Source organism: Chaetura pelagica, unplaced genomic scaffold, assembly GCF_000747805.2.
Source record: "Chaetura pelagica isolate M959 unplaced genomic scaffold, ChaPel_1.0 scaffold344, whole genome shotgun sequence".
In the NCBI taxonomy this organism is placed as follows: domain Eukaryota; kingdom Metazoa; phylum Chordata; class Aves; order Apodiformes; family Apodidae; genus Chaetura; species Chaetura pelagica.
Genome location: NW_009953098.1, coordinates 5,458,934 through 5,472,833, shown reverse-complemented (window position 1 = coordinate 5,472,833; position 13,900 = coordinate 5,458,934). Strand labels below are relative to the sequence as shown.

At 44.8% G+C, this 13,900-nt stretch overlaps 1 protein-coding gene across 1 annotated transcript in view; it reads left to right on the top strand.

Moving 5' to 3' along the window:
• TMEM255A (transmembrane protein 255A) overlaps window positions 1-13,900 on the top strand; it is a 23,535-nt gene that overhangs the window by 586 nt on the left and 9,049 nt on the right. Inside the window, exons 2-4 of the mRNA XM_009997225.1 lie at window positions 4,060-4,202; window positions 8,731-8,793; window positions 13,094-13,183. Coding sequence (XP_009995527.1) covers window positions 4,060-4,202; window positions 8,731-8,793; window positions 13,094-13,183 — 296 coding nt within the window. The remainder of the gene's footprint in view (window positions 1-4,059; window positions 4,203-8,730; window positions 8,794-13,093; window positions 13,184-13,900) is intronic.

Genomic DNA, 13,900 nt, shown 5'->3' with positions numbered 1-13,900 from the left:
AGGACGGTCCGACCCCCCTCCCGAAGCCCCTCCGCGCTGCCGCGGGGTCACGGCAGAGCCCCCCGGGGTTCCCGTGTCCCCCCGCCCGGGCGCTGCAGCCTCCTGCGGGCCGAGGCTGCTCCCGCTGCCCTCCTGGCGTTCCTGCATCTCCCTAATTAGGTCAGAGAATTCCACATCCCGCTCTGCGCTGGCTGCTAATTGCCGTTTTCCCCCCCTTTTCCACCCATCCGAGGGGCGAGGAGCCGGCCCGGCGCCCGCAGCCCCCTCCCCTGGGGATGCCGGAGGGCTCCTAATTAGAGCGGGGTTTGGGTCACAGCTCGCAGGCTGACGCTTTTTCAGTAAAGTGGAGCAAAAGGAGGAGGACTGGGAAGGAGAACGGCTCGGAGCCGTTTGCCCCCCTGCTCTGCTCGGGTGAAAGTTAAAGCTGCCTTCCTTCCACCGCTCTGTTTATTCCTTGCTTGTGGCTTTGCCCCCCAAAGAACAAGGTGGAGAAGTCGGTGCTGTTTCTGTGCCATCTTGTCTGTTTTCTTTGGATAATCGGGAAAAATCTTAAGTAAATCGGGCACAGTATGAAGATATGTATTATTGCAAACTTTTAAAGTGATTTGGAAGAACCTACTATAATCATGGGCTTATATATGGCAACTATAATAAAATGATATATCTGAGGCTTAAAAAGAATCTTTCTGAAGCCTGTCCACATTCTGTGTGCCATTCTAGAAAAAGAAATAGCCAGACTATAGGTAGCATTAATTTCTTTACATCTTCCTGCACTGCAGGTTTTGAGGTACCTAATTTGGATAAATCAGAGAAAATGTTGCCTGTCTCTTAAAAGCAGAGGTAGCAGAGCTGTCATAGCTGTGGTTCTATGTATAAAGCCTCTACCAAGCTCAGCAGCAAAGAGGACAACAATCTAATGGGAAATACTTTCACCAGAAAACTAATGTTGAGAGAGAGGATTTTGCTGGGGCAGCCCTTCAGCAGCTGTCAGTGGAGACACTGAATGTGAGTTCATGTGTGCTGAAGCAGCTGCAGGCATCCTTCAGTAGTACAAACCCACTTTCTCAGTATGCATTAACAAAACATGTTTTCAGAGAACAAAAAAATTGAATTAGTGTCCTGGTACAGAGCTAAAGTGATGGTAATCACATTATCTGTTAAATTTTGCATCCATCTCCTATATCAAGTTAAAGAATTGTGGTTGGTTTTGTCAGGACTTGGAATAAAAGCATTTTATGGGTTTTAGGTTGGGGATTCCTTCTTTCTTGATGGGTTTTTGTTGTTGTTGTTGTTTTTTTAATCTTATTAGGGATATTGAAAAGCTTTCAGAAATGTTCCCGTTGGAAACCTTTTGCTCTGCTTCTGTCTTGCCTGTTGGTGTGGGCCAGTGAAGAGCTGGGAAGTGATGTAGAAATCTGAGACTGGAAAACATGGTGGTTCTGAAACAAGTTCAGAATCCATAAACAGTCTTTGAAAGTGCAGAGTGTTTTCCTGCAAGAATGTTACTACAAAATTCTCTGGTTTTGAGGAAAAGGGAACATTTTTCAGGTTTTTTCATTGAAGCCTTTTGAAGCATCTATGATGGAGTTGCAGGAACACCAGGTGGTGTCTGTGCACCCTGTGCTTGTGTACTCATGACACTCACTCTGCCGTGCTCTGCAGGGTGGGTTTGTGTGGCACACAAACATCTGCACACCCACACAGCCTAACTGTAAAGAGTTTAACCTGTGTAAGGAACATATGGCTGGTTTTACTTCTCTTTTGTTCACTTGCCAGCCAGACCATAGCAGTAATTGGAAGTTTGGTAAGGTACTGTGTACGTAAGCAAGACAGGTTTGTTCTTTGCCTCTTTTCAGAACTAGTCTATGTAAGAAGTAGCAATTCTTTCTCCAGTTTCTAAAGTTTTGTTCAGGCTAAATCTTTGGTCCCAGTAGTTTGGAATTCTAAGACATTTATGTGACACTTGCATTTAAATTATTGCATTCAAACTTGAGCGTGGAACAAGCTATTAGCATCTGGGAGGCAATATATACAGAGTGACCTGATGTCTTGATGGATTTTGAATGCTCTAGAATTTTAGGTTTATATTATTAACTTACTGGCAAATTTAGGAGAGTAAAAAGATTAATCCCAAATGCAACCTGCAGCAAACAGTTGGGTACCTTTATCTCCAACCTGTAAAAATGGTATTAAAAACTAAGGATCACTGATAAAATATCCAGCCTGGATCACAGGGTTCTCTATCAGTTATTTAATTTTGTTTGAAATTAGAAACTGTCTAGCTATTAATTCCAACTCAAGTGTAACTAGTTGTCAGGCTCCTTACTCTTAGACCCAGTGCTGTCCCAGTGGTGCAGTCACAGCTGTGCTCCAGAACATGAGCAGAAGGTCTGTGGGTGAAAGGTTTTTCTTCCAGAGATGCTGGTCAGTCAAAAAGGATGTTGTTTTTCTTTACAAACCTCTCTTGCTTTCATCTTCTTGTGTTGGGCTTTTAGGCCCCAAGTTTAGAACTTGTCTGTGATCTCAAGCTCATCAGGTTGGTGTGGGTGAAGTGACAGATGCCCGTGGCAGCTGTACCAGCCCAGAGCATGGATTGGCATGGAGAGGGAGCTCTCGACTGGTGGGTTGGATTGGAGTGGGTGTGGAGGAGCAGCTGGGAGCTGCTGCAGTTTTCCCTGGGGAGAGCTGTCCCTACAGTGGAAGGGAGATAATTAGTACTTGTGTGTCCCCCTTATGGCTGCATTGATAGAGCTGTTAGGGTGGCAGGATCTCTCTAGCTGTGTGGCAGATACACACGGACCCTAAAGAAGGACCTGTGGGCACCTGGGTGTACATCTTCAAGACAGAAAGCTGCCCAGCAAGGCCTGGTGCACTCCTCTCTCTGGAGAAGTTGGACAAAGATGTTATTATGCTTGGCTTGGCTGAGCCTTTCCTCCTGGCCTTTCTGCAGGTGTTTTATCTCGCCACACACAGGCTGCCAGTGAGCCCCTGAACACCTTGAGCGGGGCATCCCAGCAGGGTTTGCTTTCAGGAATTCGATCAGTGATGGTGGAAGCAGCTCCTGAGACACATCCCTGCCCTTCTGTGAAGCACTGAGAAGTGCTGGTATTGTGCACATCACTTTGAAGCCTCTGGGGTGGGAAATGCCTTTGCCTGCTCCTGGGGAGCCTGGAGAGCCCCAGGCTGTGAGGATGGGATGCAGAGTTGCCTCAGCAGCCCACAGGAAGCGTGGCAGGAGACCATTACAGTCTGTTATCCTGCCAGCTTCCTGTCTGGGTGCTGGGCTATGTCTACATAATGTATGAAATATAATCAAAAGGATTGTTCCACAAAGTGATGTGAAGATGGCAGAGCACAGACTGAACTAACACGCCTGAAGATACTGCTGAGCGTAACATTGCAGCCAGCTTTCCTCTTGGGTGATGGAATCGCTATTTTATATTTATGCTCATTTGGGAGATCTATAAATATATAAAAGGAAAAAAAACATAATCAGGCAGCTGTAGATGAGTTTTACTAATCCACAAATTCATTATTCAAGCATCTAAAAATACCTGGTCCTTGCTGAAAGTAGAGGGTATTACTACAGGAGGAGGAGAGGTGGCTGTTACTGGTGATATCTCATTTACATGGAAAATTGTGGCTGCCTTATGATATGATTACAGCCAAGATTTCCCCCCTCAAAACAAGTGGAATACAGTGTGGTTATTTAGCTTGATGTAAGTAGACAGATCAGAAAATACATACTTGCCCAATGGTAATATTTCTCAATAGCTGAGTTGCTACATCTGGGAGGCTCCGATGTGTCCACATGAGCTTTGCAATGTTACAGTTCTTAAGACTCATCATGTACTTCAAATCAATGATAAGTAAATGTGAATTCAGATGCCCTGTAATGTTTGATAAAGCATGTTAGTGAAGGTGAAAAGTGATAGTCCAACCCCAAAATATTCTCAAGTTAGAAACCACAGTGTGGTTGGTGGTGGGAGGAGAAATTTGCAGTACCACGACTGTCCCCAGAAGGAATCAGCAAATTCTGTTGTGTATGTGTGTTTTTAGGGTCGTTCAATAGAAGAAAAAGAAATTCCCTCTACGTAACTGTGACTCTCCTCATTGTGTCAGTATTAATTCTAACGGTGGGCCTAGCTGCTACAACAAGAACCCAAAATGTGACTGTTGGAGGTTATTACCCAGGGGTTATTGTAAGTATAGAACTCCTAGGTATGTCTAGAAAACTTATTGCCTACAAAGTCCCTTGTAATGCTGCAAATGTTATATAGGGTGATCTTGTTCTGAATATTATGCTCAGCTATTTCATTGCCATTTGATTTATTTGTTTTGTTATTATTTTGCACTTGCTGCTCATTCACACGCAAAATTCCCATGTGAAAATCCCATCCAAGTAGCAGCTTCCTCTGAGCTTAGGTAATAACATGCTTTTGAGCCAATTGTGAGACAGAGAAATAGGTCTGATGTCAGTCAGAGCAACCTTAGGACCTCTTTGTTTGCACACATCACATTAATCCCAGGCAGAAGTGTAAGGCAAAGAAGGACCATTGGTGCCAAGAGCAGTTGAGAGACTAGGTCTTGAAATACTGTTCACATGAACTGGTGCTCATCAAGTGTTTAACGATTCTGAGTTACTGAATGAGGAGAAGCACATTAGCAGTAGCTGTGGCAGCTTGCCAGAGGAGCATGCACATCAAAGTGGCCAGCACATCCATTTCCTCTTGTTTTGCTATCAACAGATGAAAATGGGAAAGCACAATCTTGTAGCTTCAAGTGGCTTAATTTAAAGAAGACCACTGGTGCCCAGCCTTCTTGCCATTAGATGTATAACCTCCAGCAGAACCGTAAGGGGCAGGTACATCATGTCCCTCCTGGCTTGAGCAGAAGTCTTAATGTGAGCTGGAAAGCAAGTCCTGGTTTGTTCCTCTGCCTGTCTGAAACATCAAAAAGAAATACAAAAAGGTCTGAGCTGCAGCCAAATTAGGTTGGGCATGTTGAGTGTGACTGAAGCCCTGCAGCTGGAGGCTCCTTCTCTAACAGCTGCGGAGTGCTGAGTGATTTAGGTTTGGAGCCTCAAAGCTGGAGGCTTAAAACCAGTCCAGATAACAAGGTGGAGACTAGTTCTTGCCTTATTGTTGTTTGATTTGTTTGCCACACATTGCTGATCTCAGGGGGATTTATGCTTCTCTATGGACAAGCTCTTCTATGACTGAAGAGAGCCCCTTTACGGCCATTAGTGTGGAACATTGTTACAGACTGTGTTGGGCCTCTCCCGTTTAGAATAGGTTTTCTTTCTTGACCCAGTAATTCCTGCATTTAGGCCTGATCTTTTTTTAAGGAGAAGTATAGAAGGAAGGTGTTGAGAAAGACGACGTGCTGGCTTCAACTCTCAGCACTTAGCCTACGTGCTGTCAGCCTGAGTGCAAACTTGTGCTTCAGAGCAGGTCCTACAGAGTCCCCGTGACATCCCCCATCCTGTTTGTGCTCCAGGAACATCAGCATCGCTGACACTTCTCTAAGACTTGGTCCACTCAAGGAATTAATGAATTCCTGAGCTTGGGAAGGGTGTTGAGCTTCTTTATTCAGAGGCACCTTGACAACAGCTTGTGTTATCACCAAATTCCTCCTCTCAGTTTATGAATCTGCTGCATGAATATGGCTGATGACCTCGCCTGTCTCCCTGCACAGGAAAACATTTCAGTGTGCTGCTGGGTGCTTCAGCAGATGCTTAAAATAGCTGATGTTTCATAACAAGCTGGGATTTCTCCCTTTACTGTGGAAAAAGGGCTTGCTGTGGTGCATGAGCACTCAGGTGAGTTGTCCTGGGGCAGGTGCCTTCCATAGCCCCAAAGAAGAAGCTACTTGCAGGTCTTGTCAGACAGAACTTCATAGGAGTGTTAGGCCTGTGTGCATCTCCAACAGGGGTTTCTGTGCACTGTTAGTGGTGCATTACCATTAGTCATACTCTTGAGTACCCTGCATTGGTAAGGAAAAGAGAGAGCCAGAAGTCTCTTCATGTGCTGGGTGAGTTCTCCATGTGTGGACCAGATCTAAGGATGGGACTGTCTCATGGAACATCAGTTGTCTCATCACTGGAATGCCTAATGCACCATTCTTTCCTCCTTTAATTTGTTTGTCCTGGGCAAACACCTCTTGTGCAAGGAGGAAGCAAGCAAAGAAGTGTTTTTCTGATGTAGGGGTTATCTTCCCAGGTCTCTACTCCCGAGGATGAACAGAACAGGGCACTGGAGACCTTCCACACATCAGTGGGATTGTGTTTTGTTGGATTTTGGGGGGGGGTTGTTTTGGTTTTCTTACCAAAAAGGTCAGTTCCTCATTGACACAGGAGGAGGAGCTGAAGCAAAGGGTGCAATGGCATGTCCTGTAGCCAGGCTGCCTTCACCCTCCTCCATGACCACAGACACCTTCACAACTACACGTGAACACCCTGGCTGTGCCACTGTGGGAAATATCTTCATCTATGGCTGGGTGTCTGACCTGGGCCTGGGAAGCCCAGAGTGTAACAGTGATGCTCAGCAGACAAGAATAATGACCGGGTGCAGAGGGCAGACACCCTTATGGACATGAGGCTCTGTGAGATAGGAGTGTTTTCTCCAAGTTATACCAGCTTTCAGCATCTGTGCAAGTAACTGACCTTTCTTGGCCCTTGACTGGCAAACTTCTGTGATGGTTCCTTGTCAAGCCTATTGGCCTGGAGATTTACTCTGGAAAAGCACGTTCATTTTGTCTCCTGTCCTCCCGTCAGACAGATATCCCAGGAGATCATATCCACCAGCAAGTGACGCAGTTGATGCAGATTACTCAGATCTCTTTGTCTCATCCATACAAGAATGAGTGGTTTTCCCATTAATGCAGTGAGCATTTACATTAGTGAGAATCCTCCACAGATTTATTTTGTCTTCACCTGTTGGCTGTACAGACTTGCTCTAATTCCTTCTCTTTGAATGATCTTAAATTATCTTGAGTATTTCACCTTTTGGTTTAAGGCTTCTCTGTGACACCACATGGACATTTCTCTTAAATGTGTTGGATCAATCTCAAAGGACACAAAGCATTTTTCTTAAGCATTTACCTTAGGTGTGTGTTGCCACACAACTTCCTTGCTGCTAAACATCACCAGAATGAAAGTAATGCCTGGATCCATGTTGCTGTAAATGCCTGGATCTCCCAGGTTTTGGGCTTGGGACTGAGCTGTAAAACTCCAGTTACCTGGGGAAGGTGGGGGGTTTTTGCTTGCCCAAGATGAGCAAAATAATCAGCCCAGAAGCACTGCCAGATAGCTTTGGAGCAGCTTAGCAGTGCCCCTGGCTCTCTGCCCTGCCTGCTGTCCCAATGTTAAGCAGCACCTGGTTTTGTTGCTGTGCTTCCCACCAGGGTAGTTTGTCCCTGATATGTGGACAACACTCTCCGAGGGCTCAGAGTGCAGGGCAGGCAGCTGGGAAGCAGCAGCCGGATCGGTTGCTCTGCTTTAATCCCTGCCGTTTGAGCCAGCAGCCCTTGCTGCCCCCAGCACTGCACCAAGTGTTCCTGGGCTTAAGCAGAGCAGGGGAAGACTTAAGACCAACTTCTCATCACACTTGTGTCTGCTAATCTCTGCATGTACCTTTGCTTGTTAGTACTGGATTTGTTAAAACTTTGCTTTCTTTTCCTGGATCTTGAAGTATCGATTCCAGGTTCTTTGACTCATTCTTGAATCACTGCAGCTTCTCACGCCTTATTCTGCTTCCTGAGAGCTTGGACAGGTATTTGGCATTCTCATCCAGCTCTTCTGTTCACTGGATTTGTACCTGCTTAATACAACCAGTCCAACTATAGGTAATTTCTCATTTTGCCAAGCCATAGATTTGGAGTTGGATATGATCTACACCAATCAAAGACCTTTCTTGGTGTAATACAGGAGTACTTCTGCATCTCCTTCTGTAGTCTTTGGTTTCTGGTTGAGGTCCTTGTTTCTGGCCTGACTGTTGTGTGCTCTGTCCTAGAAACTTGTTTCATGCAGCTAATAGCTTAAGGCTATGGAGAAAGGAGGTGGGAAATTGCACTCCTGGCTGGCTCCGCTGAGCTGAAATAAGAGCAATTGTCAGCTATGGCAGCAAGAAAAGATGCTTTTGCTGGAGTACCTCATTCTGCTGGCTGGGCTGGCGTGAGCTCTTCTGGTAGAAGACCCTGTTTGATGCACCCTCACCCCTGGAAATGAGGGAGGAGTAAAAGGCAGCAGAAAATTGCTAAATCTTCCCAAGTATAATTCTCCCTTATTTCATACTTCACATCAGTAAAGTCTCTGAGTTGAAAATATAGATGACTGCTCACACCCCTGGTGAGGTTACAAAAGCCTGGTCCTGCAGACACTAGTGGTGTGGTCCTGCTAGGTTTGCATCTGGAGGCTCCTGAGAGTTCAGTGTTGTTCCAAGACAGCAACGCATATCCTCATCCACCAGCATCATTTCTCAGCATCACTGGGGATGGGATGGAATTCAGAACTCATCCTTTTGGTTTCTGCACACGCTTTCAGTGTCATATAAGGGATACACTTGATAGTTCCTCTAGTGGGAGACTCCACTGATTCCTTGCTGAAGGAAGAGTGCTGACACATCCACAGTATGTTCTTTTGTTGCTTCTGGGTTTAATTGTGTTCTGTCTGTCTGTACAAGGTGTTGGATATTGTCCTGATGTAAATGCTAACAATATGTTGTTTTTCAGCTTGGTTTTGGGTCGTTTCTTGGAATAATTGGATCAAACTTGATAGAAAACAAAAGGCAAATGGTAAGTACATTATAACTTTTTTTTTTTTTTTTTAAATGACAGTAATGCACATTTTGCATGCAAAACCTATTACTGTTTTTCTAATTCTTCCAGGGTAGTGTGGGATACCACTTGAGAACTAGAGAGGATTTCTGGCAGCCCAGGAGAACAAGGCTGTTAGCCCTGGTATTTTTAAATTTAAAACAAAACAAAAACCTCAAGTAAGCACAAAGTGACTATACACAGTCTCATTGAACCCAGTGGGATTTTATAAAGGGCTTGAAATTGAGTGTTTGGTGTTTTAGGGACACTCAGTGCTTCACAGACTCATGCCCAGTGCTTTTTCTCTTGAGCTGTCACAGTATGTAACAGCTGGTAAATAACAATAATCTGGTAAATAACATAAACATAGTACATTTGTTTTAAATCTTTTAAAATCTTGGAGGCCTGGGGTGTTACAAAAATTGCTTTTGGCCACTTCCTATTTTAAGCAAAGGGTAGAGAAGATGATCAAGCAGTTGGTGTAACAGCCAGCCCAGAATCTGGAGGTAAAAAGCCTTATTGAGCCCAGCAGAAAGTGCTTCCTGAGGACAGGAGTGCTCAGAGCAATCTGCTCTAGGTATGTCTAGAGAGTAACTCACTTGAGATATCAACATGATGAAAAGCATGAAGACTGGTGTAATTGAAGAGCAACCAACTTCTTCAGTGTTGCTGATTAACATGCGTGTTGCTGATTAACATACATGTTGCTAGTTCTTGTTTCCAAACACCTCTTCAAGTAGTAAGAAAATCCAAGAAACTAGGCATGCTGTGAACCAGCAGCTGGGGACCTGAGAAGCACAGAAGACACTGGCTAGACCAGATGAGTGGTCCAAGCTGCAGAGCGAGTTGGGAGAAATTCCTGCTTGTCCTAATCCAGGGTCTGGGCTGCCTTGCCCTTTGATTTCCACAAAGCATGCTCCCTGCAGAGCAGGAGGGAGAGTCTGGGGCAGACCCTGTTGGAGAGGAAAGCTGCCTTTCCCAGTCAGGGTGCAGGAGAGATGCGTTTCCCAGTGGACATTTTTTGTTGTTTTCACTCTGGCTCTGCAAGAGCAACACGTCCTGTTCTTTCTGTCCTAGCAGGGTTTCCAAGCCTCTTGCTCATCATGTATTAGCAGCATGTCAAGGTCTGATTGACCAATGAGCATGTTATGCCAGTCCTGTGTTCTCCATAGGAGTGCTCATGAGTGACAGTGTGGCTTTGACTTGGCCTGTTTGTTTATTCTGAAGAGCCTTGGGTAGCCCTTATTTATTCTTTTCATCTCTCTGTCATTTTGTGTCCTAAAAAACACGTGACCCAGCTTTGCAGGGATTGCATCACTGCTGCCTCAGTTGGCAGCTAGTGTGTCTTCTCTGACTGCAAAGAGGATATGCAGGAGCTGTCACTTATGGTCCCTGTGCTTTAGTCACATCTGCTTCATGCCCAGGAGCACTTCACAGTGGCAGCTTTGTCCATTACGTTTCCATCATACCACTGGCAGTGCAGGATTCTTTTTTTTTTTAAATCTATGAACTTCCCCAGTATCCTCATTTGCTAAAAGGCAGTCTTGGTGTGGCTTGTTATGCAGTTGCTCCTCAGTGATGGCAGGAAGAGCTAAAAACAACTTCTGCTGCTGTGTTTTTGTGCATGTTTCTTCCCATAGGCTGGCTGGGAGTGGAGCAACCCCTGTGGCTGACGGGGAGGGCTAATATGAAGCAGCACTCCTCACTTCTCTCCAGCCTGCCCACAGGAATAGACCTCTCTTGTTTTTCCCACCTGAGCAGGAGTTAGATGAGCGAAGAGCAATCACTCATATCACACAGCTCTTGAGAGGGACTTCTGCTTGCTACAGCAACAGTATTGTCAATGCCGAAGCAAAAATCTTGTTGACAAATGATAAGAGTATTTGAAAACAGTGAATTTTTCTAAAATTAATTTGTGTGTTTGTATTTGCTGTTTGAGTTTCTTTAACAAAAATGCTATGTTTGATTTTCAGGCTTACCTTTTTTCAGCTGGGAGAGAAAACTGTGTATAGATAAAGTGAGCAAAACCATTTCTAACACTAGATCCTTATATTCTAGGAGGGCTGTTGCAATGGTATCATCATTAATCTTGTATTATTTTAAATAACCACAATAGCAGCTCCTATCAATACCCTAATTGTATGTCTAGTGTTTGGCTCACTTCCCATCTCCAAGTGTTATGCTAGTTATGAAGAATATCCTCTTTCCTTTGTATGAAAGAAAGGGTATTTACAAAGAAAAAGTTAATTTTTCTACCAAATGACCTAAGCCTTAACACCCATTTCTTCCCCCAAGACTGTAAGAAGCTGTGCTTTCTCCCCTTGTGTGGTTGGTGGGAGTGAAACGGTGTTACTGGTGTCATGGATAGTGCAAGCTGTGATCCAGATGTGGTGATGCTGTGGGTCTGAGTGGGGATGAAATGCTGGTGTTTTCACCTGGCAGGGTCCCAGCATGGGACCTGATCCTGGAAAACTTGTCACCTGCTGCCATCTGCAAGCAACTTGTGGCACAGCATCTAATATAGTAGCAGCTATATATACAGTAGCAGCTCATTATTAATGACCATGACTTGTTTGTATGGTCATTAGGTTAATTTCAAAGTCTGCCCTGACTGCTGCTGCAGTTTTTATTTGCAGTAGGACAGTGTATGTCTTGAATACTTGCCTCATCTAGAAAATTTTATTTTTCTCTTATTTTGAAGCCAACTGAAGTAAGCAATTGTATAGGGACCATTCCCACTGTCCCATATGAACCTCCCTGCACCTCCATTTATTGCTCAAGCTGACCTGTGCTACACGTGGATTTTGCTGGAGGAAGGTCTGTTTTCACAGAGAGAAATATAGGTAAAAACAGTGTGATTAACCTAAAAATACATGTAAGTTCCTTCTGACTTGTGTTTGTCAAGCAGTTTGGCTTGTCTTTCTGAGAACTGGGTCCTCATGCTGTGGCAGGAACCAAGGTTTTAGAGCAAACTTAGCACTTGGATGTTTGAAACAAACATCCCCAGGTCAGGAGGCCCAAGATACCTGTCAGTGCTGGCCAAGCTAACTGATACTTTTGTATTTGTTATTAGTGATTTTTTTTTCTAGTGCTCAAAGCTCATAATAACCAGAGTCACCTTTGTGCTTGTGGAGAAGCAGTTTTTAACAGCTGCCAGTGACCGACACCTGAAGGCTGTGACTGCTGGAGTGGAACACCACCAGGGAAAAACCCACTAGAGCTTTCAGTTCTTTAAACAGAAATGCCACTGTTCTTTGTGAACCTCTGAGTGCTGGGCCTGCCCTCTCCCCACAGCCCTGTCGATATCCCCAGTGTGCCTGAGCACGGGGCATTGGGATCACCACTGGGAGCTGTGTGTGTGATGAGCTGGTCTGGAGCTCACTGGCAGTGGCTGAGCTGCTGCTGGAAGCAAGGAGGGGTCATGTGGGCACTCTTGCCTTGTTCCCCCAGCCAAGCACTGGCAGAGGAGGTGTTTAAAGTGGCGTAGGGGAACAGAGACTTTGTTTCTCATACCTGAGTTTGGGTTTGAGTATTTCTGGTTTAATTCCTGAATGCTTTGCCCTAATTTTAAGAGTGGGCAAGATGGGGCCAGAGTAGGAGGATCAGACCTGTCAGACTGACCTCTTTGAGCTGAAGGTGGAGATCTCTGTCCTTGCAACTCCCCCAAGCTAAGGGAAGGCCCCATGGGCTGTGCTGGTCACAGCCTGGCACTGAGGAGCCCAGCCAGGCTGCTGTGAGGGTGTATAACTGATGGTGTAGGCTGGTCACCTGTCTTCTGCTGTCATGACTTTGTGCTTATGCCTACATGAAAGTGATGTTTCCTAAAGGTGCAGTCCCACCAGAGAGGATGGCATATAGCCATCTCCTGCTACAGCCTAGGAAATGTTCACAGGAGCAGCTCCCCACAGCTCTCCAGGATGGGGAGAGAAGAAATTTCCTCCTTTCTCTCCAGGGAAGAGTTACAGACAGCAGCAGCCAAAAGCAGATGTATATCCTTAGTGATTTGGAGTCATGGGAGAACTTGTATTACAATATCAAGTTCCCAGAGAACCAGTCTGGCACAACACTACTACTCATGCCACCTCACAGGAGCAGACACTCCTTTGAGACACACGTCCCGTTGCCTTCAATGAGACCAGTTTGTGCAGCCTGAGCAAACATTTGGGTCATTGATTGCTTGAGAGCTTATTGACTGTGGTTTACATATCCTTGTGGAGAGGGCACCAAATGGTTGGTGGTGGAGAGGCAGATGATACTTTGCTTTGTTTTCCTTTCTCAGCTGGTTGCATCGATCGTCTTCATCAGCTTCGGTGTCATTGCTGCCTTCTGCTGTGCCATAGTAGATGGTGTCTTTGCTGCCAGACACATAGTAAGTGCCTCCGAGAAAACAGATCCCACATTGCTTTTACTTTAGGAAAACAAGTGATGGTGTCCATCATCCAAGTCAAGGTCAAGTGAAACCCTGTAAATATGTGTCAATGCTGGTTTAAATCATAAACTTTGGAGGAATGTATCCATTTTTCAAAAATGTCTTGAAACTAGCAGCAAGCATTAAGGTCTTAAAACTTTGCTTTAGATTTTTTTTGGTAAGCTTTATGTGTTTAGTGCATCTCAAAACTGTAAGATGTGAATGTGATGTAATGTGAATCCCAGATGTTGTCAGGGGACAGTATACAAGCAGTAACTATTGTATTTTAAACGTTAGCAGAGGTAGTTCTTAGTGCTGATTGAATTGCTGGATGTTGTAATAGAAGGAAGCTATTTGATAAGAAGCTCATTAAAGTGTTACAGTATAAACAGGAAGCTCTTGCAGTAAGTTCTCAGTTTCCATTCAATGACTGAAAAAAATACAAGTTGCTCCAATGACCAATTAGTAGTACAGTGGGATGTGCAAAAGCTTCAGTTACAGAAATGAGAAAAAACCCACAATCTCATTTCAACGTTTTAATTGAAATTTATGGCTGCAAACAGACTTTTGTCCTGCAGCTCTGCAGTTTGATGGCTTTTTTTGGAAATTTTTGCAAAATGGGGTTAAGAAGACAGATTTGATGTTTATTTGTGATCAGAATGGAAAGAAATTTCAGCA